We start from the raw sequence: 14,697 nt of genomic DNA on the forward strand, positions 1-14,697 counted from the left end.
ATCGCCAGCGACCTCTTCAAAGTAGACGTGAGGCAAGGGAGTGTCCCTGTTTGACATTGCCGGCAGCCTCTTGACTGCGTTCGCCTGTCCCACCCGGACTATCTGCTACGGACTAGGGGGGAGTGCTGGAGGACAAACGAACATGCGACTTCGATCCAAGACACTCTTGTCTTAGTAAATATGAAGTAATGTCTCTACATAAGTTTAAACTTATGCATTAAACGGTTAAATTTAACGTCATAATTGAATTTTCTCTTGTCTGAAGTGAAAGAAAAACCAATGTTTCGTCTTCAAATGATGCAGTTTATTCTTTTAGTCAATTTTTTGTCCCTTACAGAATACACAATAGTCAAAAGTAGTAGTCACGATAAAATATACATAAATAATCGTAAATGCTAGAAAACGCCCGTTTAGCCTATCGGAAGAAAAAATACTTTCTCGTTACACACAATCGCACCGTCTTAGCCGTACGCCACGCACTAATACGTTGTACCAATCTTAAGCTTCGTTCATTGTTTAATTACCTTTCTCAAACCTATCTAAAGTGTTACGAGTTTCGATACTGTTTTGTTTTCGCTACCAATCGTTCGTTTACATATTTTTTACTACTTCATCTTTGGAGGCTTTCGTCCAGTTACAGCGTTACTTCACTTTTGTACCCTAAACGCATCTGGGTGGGATTGTTAGTAAAATTGATCAGGCTGCTTATGTTTATGTGGAACAAGTTCGCTGGAACAAAACATTAAAAATCCAACGTATCCAAAATCTTTTTTCTAGTTCTCAACAGTGGCCCACAACAGCAATTAACTACTTTCTACTTTCACGTTTAATCGCAGTACAATACTGCTGAATTCCTCATTTTCTTGCAGCTAATACTAAAATTAGCCAAAATGCGAATATTGCTTGCTCGCATTTCGGATTGGTTTTTTTTTCACACATATTTTTTCGCACGAGGTAATACAAGGTAAGGCACGTTCGAGGACAGATTCAGTAACGATTAGTCTATGAAATAACGGCATACGGGTACGCAAACCCTAAGCAACCGACAGAGGCGAGCATTCCATTCCCGACTGTCCAATCATCAGATCAGTCGGTTTTGCTTCAGATAGTGAATGAGAAGGGCGTGAATGAACTTGTACTGTGCGAGCGATGGTATGATGTTGTCCCGCTGCTGACGTATCTGTCCGATCAGACGAGGAATGTCGATGTCCTGTAAAAGAACGATTGTTTGTGAGAAGCGAACATAAACAATTGAAATGGGAGCAAGCCACCAACCTGATTATGATCGAGTGTGTAGAGTAAAAGATCGGCTACCAGTGTAACACCCGTACGACCACCACCTTCATTACAATGAATCAACACTGGTGGATTGGTGTTGTGCGATGGCGGTACCTCACCGTTCGACGCCAGTCGTACCGAGTTGAGTTCCTCGAGAAAGCCTACGGAAACACGAGTGTCAATTGCGGATTTCGCAAAAAGTGATTGCAGCTGGAAGATCCTTACCCAAAAAATGTCCAACATCGGCGGGACAGTTTTGATCGGCCCACTCAGTGTAGGATAGGTGCCAAACCGATCGATAGCGCCGGCTCTGGGTGTGGTATACTCTCAGTTTGCTCGTCGTACAGCGATCGGTTTCCTGTGAAAATTCTCGCCACACTTGATACTGTTTGTGCGGCACAAGAAAGGGTACAGAACAAAGCAGGAAATATAATTTTTGTCGCTCGATTTTGCTCGGTGGTTTTCATCGCTTTATCCTATACCTGTCCATACTCGAGGCAGCGCTCACTGGTTTGCGGTATATAAATAAGCTCTTTGGATAGTTGTACCAGCAGATAGACGTCCGCCTCCCAAACGCATTGCCAAAAAATGTGTGTCGTCACCTTATCGTGCGGGCTTTCGGCCACGATGTAGAATCGTTGCTTGTTGCCAACCGTGCTCTGCAGATAAACAAAAGGACAAAACTATTTGAGCATCTCAATTCATGGCTTAAACTGATCCACCTAAGTCAACGGTAAGCAATCACGCGCCATATAAATCGGTGATCTCGATCGTCTACTTACGGTTATGTGTGAAGCATTCACGTAGCCCACCCGATTGTCGCGCATTGGCGTCAGGCGCACCCGATTATTGTCGTACGGCAGAAAGGTCGGATTGGAGTTCTTGTTCTTGTTCTCTTCCGCCAGCGCGCAGGTGTAGGTTGCACTATCGCTGCGCTTTGGAATCCGTTCAAACTCACAGAACAGTTGCGGTTCGGCCAGCTTGGATTCGAGCAGCGAACACTGTTTTGAAGAGAAGGAAAAGGCAAGCATAAGAAATTTGAAATGTTCACCGGCTTCGACCACAAGAATATTGTTTCGTACCAACTTCTCCTTGCTAATGTTCGCCGGAAGTGGCTGCAGTCGCGGCAGTCCCGTAGACCACCGATGCCTGAGCTGTCCACCGCCACTCTCACTCGACCCGTCGCCCGACGAAGCACTTGCCGTACTGCTGTTGGTAGCGACCTCCATCGAACCCTTCTTCTTGCGATCCTTCTCACGGCCCAGCGTGGCACTCTTTTGTTTGTCGGCCGAGTGCTTCGATCTTCCACCGCCCAAAATCTCCCAGAGGCGCCTCCGCTTGGTTTCCTTCACCGACGAAGATGCCGACACCGACGAGGCGTTGGCAGCCAGCGTTACATTACGGCTGCTGGTGCTGGCACTGTTTGCACCAACGGTGTTGGTGGTGGTGATACTGGTTCTGCTACCGCCACTGCCTCCCAAATTCGTCGAGCCGGCTGTTATCGAGCTGATGCCGGAATCATTGTGGCCTCCGTTTATTCGTCCCGAAATCCCGACCGAACCACTTTGGGCCGTTTCGTTGAGCGTGTAGCTTGAGTATTGTGACGAGTCGAGTACGTTGTTCGATGAAAGTGATCGGTTAATCACGGTAGGTGGTGCTGCCACCCCGGACGCTGCTGTTGTCGTCATCGCAACGCTTTGAGTGCCTCCTTCGTTTATCTTCGCCTGTAGCATACTTTGCAGGGCCCCCGGTGAGGGTTGCCTGTTGCCTTCCGCAGCCATCGCAGCCGCAACAGGCGCCGTGGAAGTTGGCGCGTTCGTACCACTGGGCGTCTGTGGTTGTGGTGGGGTGGGGATCGGCCGTGGTCCACGTGGTACGCTCGAGGTACGACTGCGAACCGATATTGGAGCGCTGATCGGCTCCGCAGTTTCACTCATCCAAGGAAGTGGCACATTTTCGTAGATAGGTTCAATCGAACCGTTGATCTGCTGGGAGGAACGATTCAGGTGCACCTTCGACGCTAGGCCAATGTGGCCGTTGGCGATGGGTACCGGTGGTGCGCTGGAAGCTGCATGGTACGGGCTCTGACTTTCGCCTCCCGAACCACTGGCACTGTTGCTCAGCAGAAGATGCTCCACACCGCCCGGGACGTAGTAGAAAACCTTGCCGGTTGGTTGACTACCGGACGACAGATGTCCCCCGCCAGGACCTGGAGGATTCGAATTCGTTTCGATAAAATTCAGATTCTCGTACGTTCCGTGCGGAAGCATGGTTTGGGAGTGGTGCAGCTGGTGCGGTCCGGTTCCGCCCATTCCTGGGTGCCACATGTGGCCACTATGCGAAAGGTGCATCAGCTGATGGGGTGGTGCTGCGTGGTGTAGATGATTTAGGAGCGGTCGGGACGAGACAAGATCCGGACTGGAACCGGACACCTGTGCACTGCGCAGCCCCAGAAGCGCACGATGGGAAGCAAGATCTGGCGTCGAAGTGGAGCTGAGCCGATTGGCCGGATACGGTGGGGGAGGCTTCACGAGGCGCATCATTTTGAAGCGATGCGTCAGCCCGTAATCGGACGCATCCGAATAGTGCGGACCGATGACGTGGTGGGCCGTGGTATGATGGGTAACATCCGGGTACGGTTGCTGTTGCTGCTGTTGCAGATGTTGGCCATAGTAAGAAACATCCGGCTGGCTGCCGCTCACGCTGTAGTCGAGTTGATGGTGGCCTGTCTGTTGCGGGTGTCCGGTGGGATCCGATATAGGCATTTGCGAAGCGGAAAGATGCAGAAGACTGCCATTTAGAAGCCGCACATCGTTACTGCTCGAGCGATACTTTTGCTGGATGGCCGTTTCGTAGTCCGGAGCGGGTCGATAAGTCGGTAGCAGAGCTTTGAGACGCTCCCGGTCGGGTGTTAAATTGTTGTTGCTCAGATCAAGGCACGACGAGCTTTGGGCCCGATTGATCAGCGAGGTATTCGAACCTCCAGCTGGATTAATAGGCAGCCCCCAGGTAGCGGAACCCATCTGGTTCGCGTACCCTGAATTAAGGTTAATGTCGAGCGCCGAAGCTTGCAGCGATGTGCGCGATGTCTGCATCATACTGCCGGGGTTCGCATTCAGGTTGCCAATGCTGCCGCCGACTCCGTGTGCGATCGATGTACTGCTCGACGACATTAATCCGCTGCCGCCTCCCGGTTGCGTTTCGATGATTGTGGTGCCCGAGGGTGCACCGTTCCACATGGAGGACGCATGCGAGGGCCACCCGCCGGAACCACTCTGATACACTGCGGTCGCGGCCTGTTGTTGCGCCTGCGTTGCTCCTGGAGAGGGATTCAGTTGCGCCGCGGCGTGGTACTGCGGCTCGTGTAGCAGATCGTCCCGGCTGTCGTTCAGGTTGTCGCCCATGTTCTGAAACAAATTCAGGTTCATCTGGCTTGCCTGGGCTTGGTTTTGTTCGTACGTAACGAAGAATCGATGCTGCAGTGCGCACAGCTTCCAGATGTAACGACCGGTGGCCACGTCCGCTACCGTGAAGCCGGAACTTTCCCGTGCCACGGTGCACTCGATGTTAAACACCCGCTTGTGGTTGACAACGTTCGTAATGTCACGCCACGGGTAGAATCGGTTTTCCTCGCTTGCCACGATTATACCCGACACTGAGATTCCCAGCGTCACCTCGACGCCACTCTCGTTTTTCGCCATGAACGTCTCCTGACCGTACCCATCCAACTGCTGGCAGGCGGAGATGTACGATTCCTCCGCATCGCCCTGCGGACAGTTGTGCAACTCGTGTGCCTGCTGTATGACCTGCTCCGTCAGGGCCTCGAGCAGATTCGCTTGCACCATTTCTTGCGGGAACGCCAGCAACGTCTTCAAGTAGTCGACCGTGTGACGATCCTGGTGGTTACCGTACTCCGCCTGACGGCTGTAGTTCGCCAGAATAACGGCCTGCCGGGGATCGCAACTGATGCGGCCCTCCACAACGTCGTGCTTGAGTTGCAGGAAGTAGTAGTTGCGAGTGCCCTCATCTTTCAGCAAACTGACCCCCGAAAGCACGTAGTACATCACGCGCAGATGGAGCACCTTCGAGTTGGCGGAATACTTCTCCAGCTGGCGGCTCAGAGGCCGCTCAAGGTCCACCCATCGTAACTCGTCGTTCGTTCCCTTCACCACGTACCGGAGACCGAAGAACTCCGGCTGCTGGATTGATATCCGCTGGCACACATTCTCCAAGCACTCTTGGCCCGTGCTTTCCGAGCTGAGCGTACAGTCGATCTTCGTTGAAGAATCTAAAATCGAGAGTGAGAGTGAGAAATATGGTTAGTAAGATCGGAACCGATAGGCGAGCAAATTCCAGGGAAGCTCCCAATTTGCCAGTGCAAATGCAATCACGGCCATATCTTTTGTGCATTCGTGTGTGCAATCGGTAAACGCCTTCTTATCTGTCCGTGGCCTCGAATCGATGTCTGATGTCGACCGAAGCGCGATAAAACCGGGGACCGGTGAGTGGATCGACTTTCAACGCGCGTCAACAATTTCGCGTTCGATTCATTGTGCATTGACCACCGACAGATCCAAGAGAGTTGATGGATATGGCCGTTGCAACTCCCTGATAGTGGCAATTAAAAGTGACGTAGTTCCCTAATCCGCTATTTCCCAGGGCAATATTGTTCGCTTCTTTTATCTTGCGTGCGCACAAGATTCGTACAAAGTGAGAAATTTAATTCGAAAAACGTGCCTAAGGGAACGCATTAAATGTTGATATTTTCAGGGATACCCGTTCGTGGTGTAACCTTCCGATTGTTACAAAACCGACTTGAAGGGCAGAGTGCACGGAAATCAACCGAAATAAAAACACACAATGGTTTCACAAAACCCGAAAGCCCGAGCGCGTCTATCGGCTTGGCTCGTCCCAAGTATGTTAAATTAGCCGCCGGCAATTGACTGTCGTCCGCTACGGCTACGTGACAATGGCATTCCGCGCGGCCCAGTGACGAATCGAGAGTTCCTGGTGGAGGTGCTGGGGACGCCAGGCAAGGGGACAGCCCCAGTCAAGGACACAAACGACGACGACGACGACGACGGCAACGGCGATATGGGACTGCAAATTGCCGAGTGCACAACGCTAATCAAAGCATTATGGGTTAATCACGACGTACGTGTGCGTGGTGGGCTTCGAACCTGGGGGTTAAAGGCAAAGCAACGTAAGGTTTGCGATCAAAACGGGCCACTTCCTAATCGTCTTATCGGAGGGGGGTCTTTGCGGATCACGGAACTGTGGTCGGTGAAACTGGAGACCTGGATGCACCGTCAGTTTCCGGTGTCTATTTTGCACACTCATCCCAAAAGCCTGACACGCGATGTTGTGTAATAGAAAAATGATGCTCATTGGAACTCTTTACTTCTCCAGCTTGAGTCATTTGTTTGTCACACACAAGTGACTGCAGGTCTCTGGTTTGTATTGTACCGTAAATTCGCTTGCAATTCTTTTGGCAATTGTTTGTTTATGTTAGCTACAATTGTGAGCATTGCATGGTTCACCCCTTTTTCTGTTTTATCGCTCATTTTTCATCAATCAAGCTTAAAATCACACAAACACTTGAAAACAAAGCATTGGCAAGAAATTGGCCACCTTGCGCCGCTCTTATCGTCGCATTCCACGGTTGGCTGTTGTGCACAAATACAAACACGGGGAAAATACACAAACCGTAGGGTAGGCTGTAAATTTGACTAATCTTCTCCTTTGCCGTGTGTTTCACCACCTTAGGTTTCGCTGTCGGTGGCCGGGAACGTATCCCTTACATCGGCGGGTGTTGTAAAACGAGGCTCGAGAGAAAATGTAAACAGTTTAGCTTTAAATTATATTAGCTATAACATCTAAAAACATCAATTGTCGCAGCCTTAGTGGGATAAAAACCATTCCGTCTTTGTATGTCCGAAACTTACTCAAAATCGTTACAGTTAACTCAGCCATGATCGTTGACAGATCGATCGTTGTTTCACGATCATCATCGGCACACCGGACACACTACCCTGCACCACTGCGCACTGTAGAGTTCACTGGCGTAGGCAGCCTGCGTCGTGCAACTGGCCACCTTTTTTCTTGCTACGGGTTTTACAGTCACCCTCCCCGGTGTGATCGGTATTACACCTCGCTAGGATCGAGACGGTCGATTATTGCCAATGACATCATCGGAATCGCATCGACGGGCAGCTTTGCAACTTGTGATCGCGAGAATAATTCGTCGCGACCTCGTCAGACCCCTTTCGGCATGGTTCGGCTAAGGCGACGACCACCCGGCATTTCGATCTCGTCTAAATTCCGGCGCGTGAGAATTTTCGACCAAGACGGAGATGATGATCACCAACAATACCGGGCCGCTAAAAAGGCACCGAAAGAGCTTTCGCCCACGAACAAGATGGCCGCGGCACGGAAGGAAGAAAAGCCAAAAATATCCGACGCTCGGGGTCCGGTATCCGGGGAGGGACTTGACTAACTAATCACTACGCACATTCATGAAGCCCCCGCACAACAGGAGAAGCCCCATTCATTGCCGCAGTCAATCACATTCACATGTGGTGGGCGACAGCTTGGTGCGCCGTTGTTGATTGTAACCCGGCACGATAAGTTCCTTCGGCCACAACATGCTTTACGGGTGTAGTGGTTACAAACACGACATAAAAATCGGGTTTAATAAGGGGTCTTTTGCAAACAATTTAAATCATTTCTCGAAACAACCTTCATTATCCACCAAATTTCAGCTTCTGAAAGATGTCTGGATGTTCTGGATGAACAACTCATTTTAAACCTTATTCCCCAGTGTTCAAAGAGTGGTGTAATTTTTCCTAAAAAAATACAACTAATTAGTGTGCCTTCAATCATTACACGCACTTATCAAACTAAGCGCTCGATGCCGTCCATTTCGGGAACTTTATTATGGCGGGCACAGTACCTGGAAGGTATCCGTGACTCAGGGGACAGCAGGACTATAAGCCCGTCGCCACATTACCACAGCAACAGCGGCAGACTCAGTCGTCGCGAGTGTTGGTGGCCGCGCCACCCTCGCGCCTCGCGCGGTTCCTCGTGTCTTACGCGCGGTTGTCGTCACGCATTCCAAGCAATTGCACCACGCGGACACGCGGTGCGCTTTGGAGGCGTCGTTGCGCGACACACCAAAGGTGAACGAAGCTAGGTTAGTGCGCCTTATCAGCTCTGCCACCAACAAACTGTGCCCCTGGCAGCAATTGGTGGGTGATGCTGAAGATGTTTGCGACACCGCGCAAGTGGAACCGGGGCCGGCGGGGGGCAAGGTTAAAAAGTCTGGCTACGCCGGCGTAGGTGGTGGAGCTATTGGAGTTGTTTATACGCCAGGCTTCAACTCAAACAGTTTGACGAGGTTTTACCTATTTTGTAAACGAAGCGGCACGCGGGAAGGCGGTAGACATTAGGTATGCTCGATCGCCTCGATTCGAACGTAGGAAACCAAAAAACAATGGATATTTTAATACTAGTGGTTAAATAACAGTCGGAAACTGAATGCCACGAACAGTATATGAATAAAGCAAACAAAAAGCGATGAAAGGTCAATAGGTTTTTCGCCTCCCTAGGAATTTAATCTGTCTTACGCGCGTTTGGCTAATTAAGAGTCTGTTTACAGTGTGTTATCGATAGCAAAAAAAAAGAAAAAGAAAAACATCCTATCACCCCACATTCTTATCCGCCCACTGCTGCTGCTGAATGTATCCGTGATAGCGGCCTAAGAAGTGTCGTCGTCTGACGCCCCAGATAGGCACATTCCACGCAGATATCATCCGAGATGGATGTAAATATTGGCACATAGCGCTGTACCATATTCTTCCCATTCCGACGTGCCCGCCAGGGGCCAAGGGCCATAAAGGAGTTGCGCGATCGGATTGTCGAAACATTGCGCATCACGCGGCGGCACTGGGACGAAGGTGTTTTTCCAAGATAACATCTGATAAGTGGTGCTCAAAATGTTTATACCAAATTTAATGTCTGTGCGTGAACGGTTTTATGAGAATTATAAAAGATCATGGATGCAAACGTATCAGCCGAAAAACATGTAAACACAGGCCTAGCATCTAACCACCGGGCGCAGCAGATGTTCATTAGCAAGAGCGGGCGAAAAAATGGACACAAGTTCTGCATATTCCGCTCGAGGTGAATGAACACTAAATGGAATTATTAGCAAGACCGATGATGTACGATACGGTTCCCCAGCATGCAGAAAGTATGCTGCTAACGTGTTTTCGGCCCATAGGCCCTCCCACCCTGTGCAACATGAAAGCCAAAAAGGGGCAAAACGCATGAAAACATAACGGTTACTCTACCGTCCGACCCACACTCGGGCGGTGTAATGCGCGGCAGCAACGGCCACGCCGATGAGGCACCTTTTTTCGAACCGATCAGCACTCCATTTTCGCACGGCCCGCGCATTGAAATGCACACGATGACGGTAGACGATCCTCACGGACTATGAAATCGGCGATCGTACTGATCGGTTCGGAATTCGTGTGCTCACTATCCGCTCCGTCCGCTCGTCCAGAGGATTGCCAACGGGTGAAGACATGACAATAAAAAAAAACAAGGAAACAGGTTGTGTGACAGGTTTGGCAATTTTAGACAGAATGCGCCAAAGCATTAGTTACCTTCTTTTTATCTACCTGTTTTTATGAGAGCCGCGAAACTGCCGAATCGAATCGTGCAAAAATTAGCAACTGTCGGTAGAGGCAATAGAGAGATCACTGTATATACTGGCCCCGATCGATTCGATTGCGGAAGGGGTTTAATTGCGCCTGGTTGACATTGCAGGTTGCATCACCGGCACCGGCACCTGAATGCCCCTCAGTTCCCTCAATTATGCCTGTTACCTTTTCAGACGAAGAGAGGGATGGTGGACGAGCCATGCTCATCGTGGCCCACCTTTGTCATTGAACGCGTCGCCTCGTGGAATGTTCTTTTTAAGGTTTTATTCTGGCTGTACCGTCATCAAACGTCCGGTTTTTACGGGGTTCGCCGTTTGGATCGGATGCGTGCCACACGGACCGGAAACGATTCGTGTGTAAACAGTCAACCCATCATCGCCCCCCGTCCAACGTATCTGTTTATGAGCCAAACGGGTTTTAGGGTTCAACAGTAGACTTGGTCACTGGACATCTAACTTTACTGAAACAGAGTTAATATGACTTAAGGCGTAGCAACATTGCAATATAAAAAATGTTGTGCATTTAAATAATAAGCGAAAAACCTTTTAGTAATTAAGGAATTATTCATGATACTCTGAATACATTCTATAAAATGTTTGGATGATCACCATCGAAGCGGGTGACTATTCGTCTTAAATAAAGCACAGTTATTTTCTAGTGATTCACCCACGTTACGTGTGCGTCTATAAACTATAGTGTGTTCCAAGAAAAAGATAAAATTGACTTGAGAAAATGTTACTAATTCAACAGAATGCGTAAGCGCGTAAAGCAAACGTTCCGTACTTCCTTCTCCCACGGTGGCGCTCAAGAGCTATTTCTCCCCCGGTTGGTTCCACCTGATTCATTCACTGGTTAGTAATACAATAGGCCGGCACCGGCCAGGTGGCCGGAAACTACTCACCCAGATGATCGACCGATATGACAAACAGGCTCTTGGACATAACATTGTAGTGGCGGGATTTTTTCAGCTTCAGCTTAAACGGCATTTTGAGTGTGCGATTGGGAGACCAAAACTTCGGAAAGTTTTGGATGTCTCCTCGATAGCGTTAGATCTTTAGAAAAAAAACTCGTTAAAACGCTACGCCTTTGTTCTTATGTTTTTACTCCATTCGAAAGGGTGATCGGATGGCGCTTTTGATCTTCCCTCCGACGCGCGTCACAAGACCGAAATATTCACAATTAATTAAAACCACAAAACACAAATAGAAAACCAGACTACGAACTAGCCAAACGGTCGTTCCAGGCCAGGGAAGCCCGTCTGACGCCGTTTGTTTTTTTTCGCTTCCCGAACATTCAACATTAATATATCGAGCTAATTACACTTGCGCTTGACACTCGATCACATGCTTTCTCTTTCTTTCTCTTCCCGTGGTCACTGCTGGCTTTTTTGTGAACGAGCCCACCTTTCGTCCGGCTACCAGAGCGTTGCATCCCCAACCGTCGGCGGCTCCTTTTTGCTGCCGGCTCGTGGCAGAACCACCACCACAGAACCCCTCGAACTCGAATGGTCTGCTTCGCTGCGTCCGCTTAGCGCACTGGACACGACGAAACCGATTGCAGCAGTTGCGTTGCATTTGCACCGCATTTTTGCCTCACTTTCAACATCGGCCGAGCGCTTGAGCGGCGGCCGAGTGGCCGAGGGAGAAGGACTCGATTTCCACGCGCTGCCCAACTTCTGACACGCAGACAGTCGAACTGGTCAGCGTGGCCACTGGTCACCCATGATCATGGTGTGTCGTATTGCACTTTGATGGCGTTCGGCTGTGCAGCGTTTTTATCGCTGGTTGTATCACGATTGAGGGTCACAGGCCAGACAGCATTCCCAGCCGACCGACGACTGGACTGCCGCCGCACAATCCGGTCGCGGAAGCTGCGCGTCGCGATCGATTTCTCTAAATTTATCCAAACACTCTTCACGACACGGAGGCGGTTTACCACCACCACGTCTTAACTTTCTTCTCGGGCCGCGTCGTGCCACGGCAGAAGATCGGGGGCGATCACTCGCGGACGATTACAGCGCAGCGGGGAGACGGTTTACTAACAAAACATCACATACACGATCACGGCGCATCGTGACACGGCAAACCGAACAGGAATGGCCGCAAAACCGGACACACAATGTGAGACCATTGGCCGAACTTAAGCTTACCCTGATAAACAGGTTACTCGACGAGCGGGGTTGGCTTCGTTAAGGTTCGTCAAGAAAGCACTAACAAATTCCAAGATCTGCCTCGATACGTAAACAACTGCTTCTGTCATCACCAACTGCGCTGCATGCCCCGAGCAACTCCATATAAAAATTGAAGCGAATGCGCTGCCTAAAAATGACACTATTCGCTGGGATTTCGTTAACGCACCTGATCCGAGCTAGTTGGCTCGTGGTAAAACCTGTAGCTTAGAGTAATCTTAGCCAAACCAAAATAGAAATGGCTCATCGAGAAAAGTGACGCAGCGCGAAGGCCGCGCAATGGTGATCGGCGCTCTAATTTTGTGTCTTACGTGGGGTAGGACACGTACGTTATTGGTACAAAACCGCTTGATTATGAAGCGGAAAAATATCTGATGTATTAAACAGGTAAATATTGGTTTGCTTTGTCTCCCGACACCTTCTTAACACATATTCAGCGAAACCTATTCTTCTAGCTCCGTAGCTCCGAACGCAACCCTGAAAACGTCGAATCTTCGTTAAGTGTCGGTTTTGACTTTTCCAATCGAAGCAAAATAAATCAACTATTCGCTCGATCGCTCCGAAATATAGCGACAAGTCGGTGCGTAGGAAAAATGTCCTCACCAGCCTCAGCGGCACTGGCCCACACGCGACGAGTGTGCTCGCTGTACAAGAAATCCTTGCGAAACCTGGAATCGTGGTACGATAGAAGGTAAGACTCGCAACGGGCCAACAGTCAAAAACATTGTTCCTCCGTTACTTATGTAATTTCTGCACCGGAGAGTTGCTCAGTGCGAACAATCAGTTCCCGCAAAGACAGAAATGACTGAGATGCATCCGTTTCCAGGCATATTTTTCGCTACCATGCAACGCTGATGCGAGCACGCTTTGATCAGCATAAAAACGAGAACGATCCGGCAAAGGTTGCCCAACTGTTGACCGACGGTGAGAAGGAACTGTTCGCAAAGCAGCACTACCAACCGAAGAAATGTAAGTTTGATCCGGGTCCGAGAAAGTTTGTATGGCAAATGGCTTCTTTTCTAAATATATATTTAAAACATGTTTTTTTCACAGTCCCAATGTCCCCTGGAGGTGTGGCTTTCGAGCGTGAAGTGATTCCACCGGACTGGGTGCTCGATTATTGGCACCCCCTAGAAAAGGCACAGTTCCCGGACTATTTTGCGCGCCGCGAAAAGCGTAAGGAAGAGTACGTCGTCTGGTGGGAAAAGCAGTACGGAAAAGCGCCTGCTTCCGATTCTTCCCACCACTAACCGGGGCGGGCCGATGGTGGATGGAGCTCGTTTTTAGTGGTGTACAAATAATCAAGGGAGTGAGTGTAGAATTCGTTTGGTGAAAACAAAACTATTGAAAGCTATTTATCTGCGGGGCTTTGTGTGTGATTCGTACCAGATGACATCGGTGATGCAAGAAGATAGCGTTTTTCACCGGACCTACGTCGTTGCGAACAGGTACAACAAGTTCTTGGCAAACTGCACGATCTCCGAGCCACCAAGTTTCGATTGACCGTAGATGCGATCGACGAATGATATTGGCACTTCGCCGATAGTGTAATGGAGTTGACGTGCTCGCACGATCATTTCCATTTGAAACACGTATCCTTTCGAAGTGCAACGCGATATCAGCTCCTTCAGCACTTCCTTACGGTAGAGGCGGAACGAACCGGTCAAATCCGATGCGTTCGGACGCAGCAGCAGCTGCGAAAGGAAGTTGGCGCCTCGCGATATCAGCTTTCGTTTAAAGTCCCATCCATATACACCACCGGAGCCTTTGTAGCGCGTGCCGGACACTACGTCATAATTGCCTTGCTGCTGTAGTTCTATGAACTGTGGAATGAATTTTGGCTGCCGGAGGAGAGAGACACGCATCTTAAGCAAACCGGTTTTTAAGCGAAGATGAAAGGTCAATCAGCGATGGCAAACTTACGTGATGGCTTAGATCCGCGTCCATTATGATAATGTAGTTTCCGGTGGCGTGCTCTATCCCATGAATATAGGCCGTACCGAGACCTAGTTTGGCGGCTCGAGGTCGGAGCAAAATGCGGTGCTCACCGTATATCGTTTGCAGTTGTTTGGCCACCTCCAGTGTTCCATCCGGACTGCCATCGTCAATTACGACTACTTCGTAATTGATTTTACTTGTGGGCGACAGTGGGAAACAATCCGATAAGTTTCGTTCGTCTGGATAAATGTTTATTCAATCAAAACTTACGCCTCTTGCATATATTTTACAATTAACCATACGATGATCGGAAGATTCTCCCGCTCGTTATAGGTTGGCAAAAGGATAGAATATTTATCTTCACCCATCACTGTATATTGTCGTACTAGTATCTGGACTTAGTCTTCTGTCTAGGCAGCAGATTTTTCTTTCAGCGATTTGTTCTGCGAAGCGCTGTTCTAAACATTGGATTGGATTTGAACACAAACAAATTCCACGTCGCATCGACGTTTTTGTGCCAGGTGGGAATTCGATGTTTCCTTCAGGGTTGGGTAGCATGCTAAATGC

The 14,697-nt window shown here is 49.5% G+C and overlaps 3 protein-coding genes across 3 annotated transcripts; 1 reads left to right on the forward strand and 2 right to left on the reverse strand.

Annotated features, from left to right (window-relative positions):
* Positions 1-326: 326 nt before the first annotated feature.
* LOC131209161 (tyrosine-protein phosphatase non-receptor type 14) lies at positions 327-10,990 on the reverse strand. Its single transcript, XM_058202160.1, has 9 exons — positions 10,906-10,990; positions 4,620-5,566; positions 2,984-4,574; positions 2,361-2,935; positions 2,061-2,279; positions 1,761-1,937; positions 1,504-1,663; positions 1,276-1,439; positions 327-1,210 (listed from the first exon to the last, which is right to left on the reverse strand). Exons 1-9 carry the CDS (start codon positions 10,988-10,990, stop codon positions 1,082-1,084), a joined length of 4,047 nt encoding a protein of 1,348 aa, XP_058058143.1. The 3' UTR covers positions 327-1,081.
* Positions 10,991-12,671: 1,681 nt separating this feature from the next.
* Positions 12,672-13,546, forward strand: LOC131212547 (NADH dehydrogenase [ubiquinone] 1 beta subcomplex subunit 9). The gene is made up of 3 exons (XM_058206449.1): positions 12,672-12,883; positions 13,019-13,161; positions 13,246-13,546. The coding sequence occupies exons 1-3, from the start codon at positions 12,786-12,788 to the stop codon at positions 13,440-13,442; spliced, it is 438 nt and encodes a 145-aa protein (XP_058062432.1). The 5' UTR covers positions 12,672-12,785; the 3' UTR covers positions 13,443-13,546.
* Positions 13,267-14,620, reverse strand: LOC131212546 (dolichol-phosphate mannosyltransferase subunit 1). Its single transcript, XM_058206448.1, has 3 exons — positions 14,401-14,620; positions 14,116-14,326; positions 13,267-14,033 (listed from the first exon to the last, which is right to left on the reverse strand). The coding sequence occupies exons 1-3, from the start codon at positions 14,496-14,498 to the stop codon at positions 13,623-13,625; spliced, it is 720 nt and encodes a 239-aa protein (XP_058062431.1). The 5' UTR covers positions 14,499-14,620; the 3' UTR covers positions 13,267-13,622.
* Positions 14,621-14,697: the final 77 nt, after the last annotated feature.

The sequence above is a fragment of the Anopheles bellator genome, chromosome 2 (genome assembly GCF_943735745.2).
Source record: "Anopheles bellator chromosome 2, idAnoBellAS_SP24_06.2, whole genome shotgun sequence".
Classification (NCBI taxonomy): Eukaryota; Metazoa; Arthropoda; class Insecta; order Diptera; family Culicidae; genus Anopheles; species Anopheles bellator.

Excerpts from the sequence above, each read along its gene's own strand:
- LOC131209161 (XM_058202160.1), bottom strand. The coding sequence starts at position 10,990 with ATGCCGTTTAAGCTGAAGCTGAAAAAATCCCGCCACTACAATGTTATG. Across the intron at positions 1,938-2,060 it reads TGAATGCTTCACACATAACC|AGCACGGTTGGCAACAAGCA; the intron begins GTAAGTAGACGA and ends GTTTATCTGCAG. Across the intron at positions 1,440-1,503 it reads CGATGTTGGACATTTTTTGG|GCTTTCTCGAGGAACTCAAC; the intron begins GTAAGGATCTTC and ends GTGTTTCCGTAG.
- LOC131212547 (XM_058206449.1), top strand. The coding sequence starts at position 12,786 with ATGTCCTCACCAGCCTCAGCGGCACTGGCCCACACGCGACGAGTGTGC. Across the intron at positions 12,884-13,018 it reads GAATCGTGGTACGATAGAAG|GCATATTTTTCGCTACCATG; the intron begins GTAAGACTCGCA and ends ATCCGTTTCCAG. Across the intron at positions 13,162-13,245 it reads GCACTACCAACCGAAGAAAT|TCCCAATGTCCCCTGGAGGT; the intron begins GTAAGTTTGATC and ends TTTTTTTCACAG.
- LOC131212546 (XM_058206448.1), bottom strand. The coding sequence starts at position 14,498 with ATGGGTGAAGATAAATATTCTATCCTTTTGCCAACCTATAACGAGCGG. Across the intron at positions 14,327-14,400 it reads GTAAAATATATGCAAGAGGC|TAAAATCAATTACGAAGTAG; the intron begins GTAAGTTTTGAT and ends GTCGCCCACAAG. Across the intron at positions 14,034-14,115 it reads ACGCGGATCTAAGCCATCAC|CCAAAATTCATTCCACAGTT; the intron begins GTAAGTTTGCCA and ends CTCCTCCGGCAG.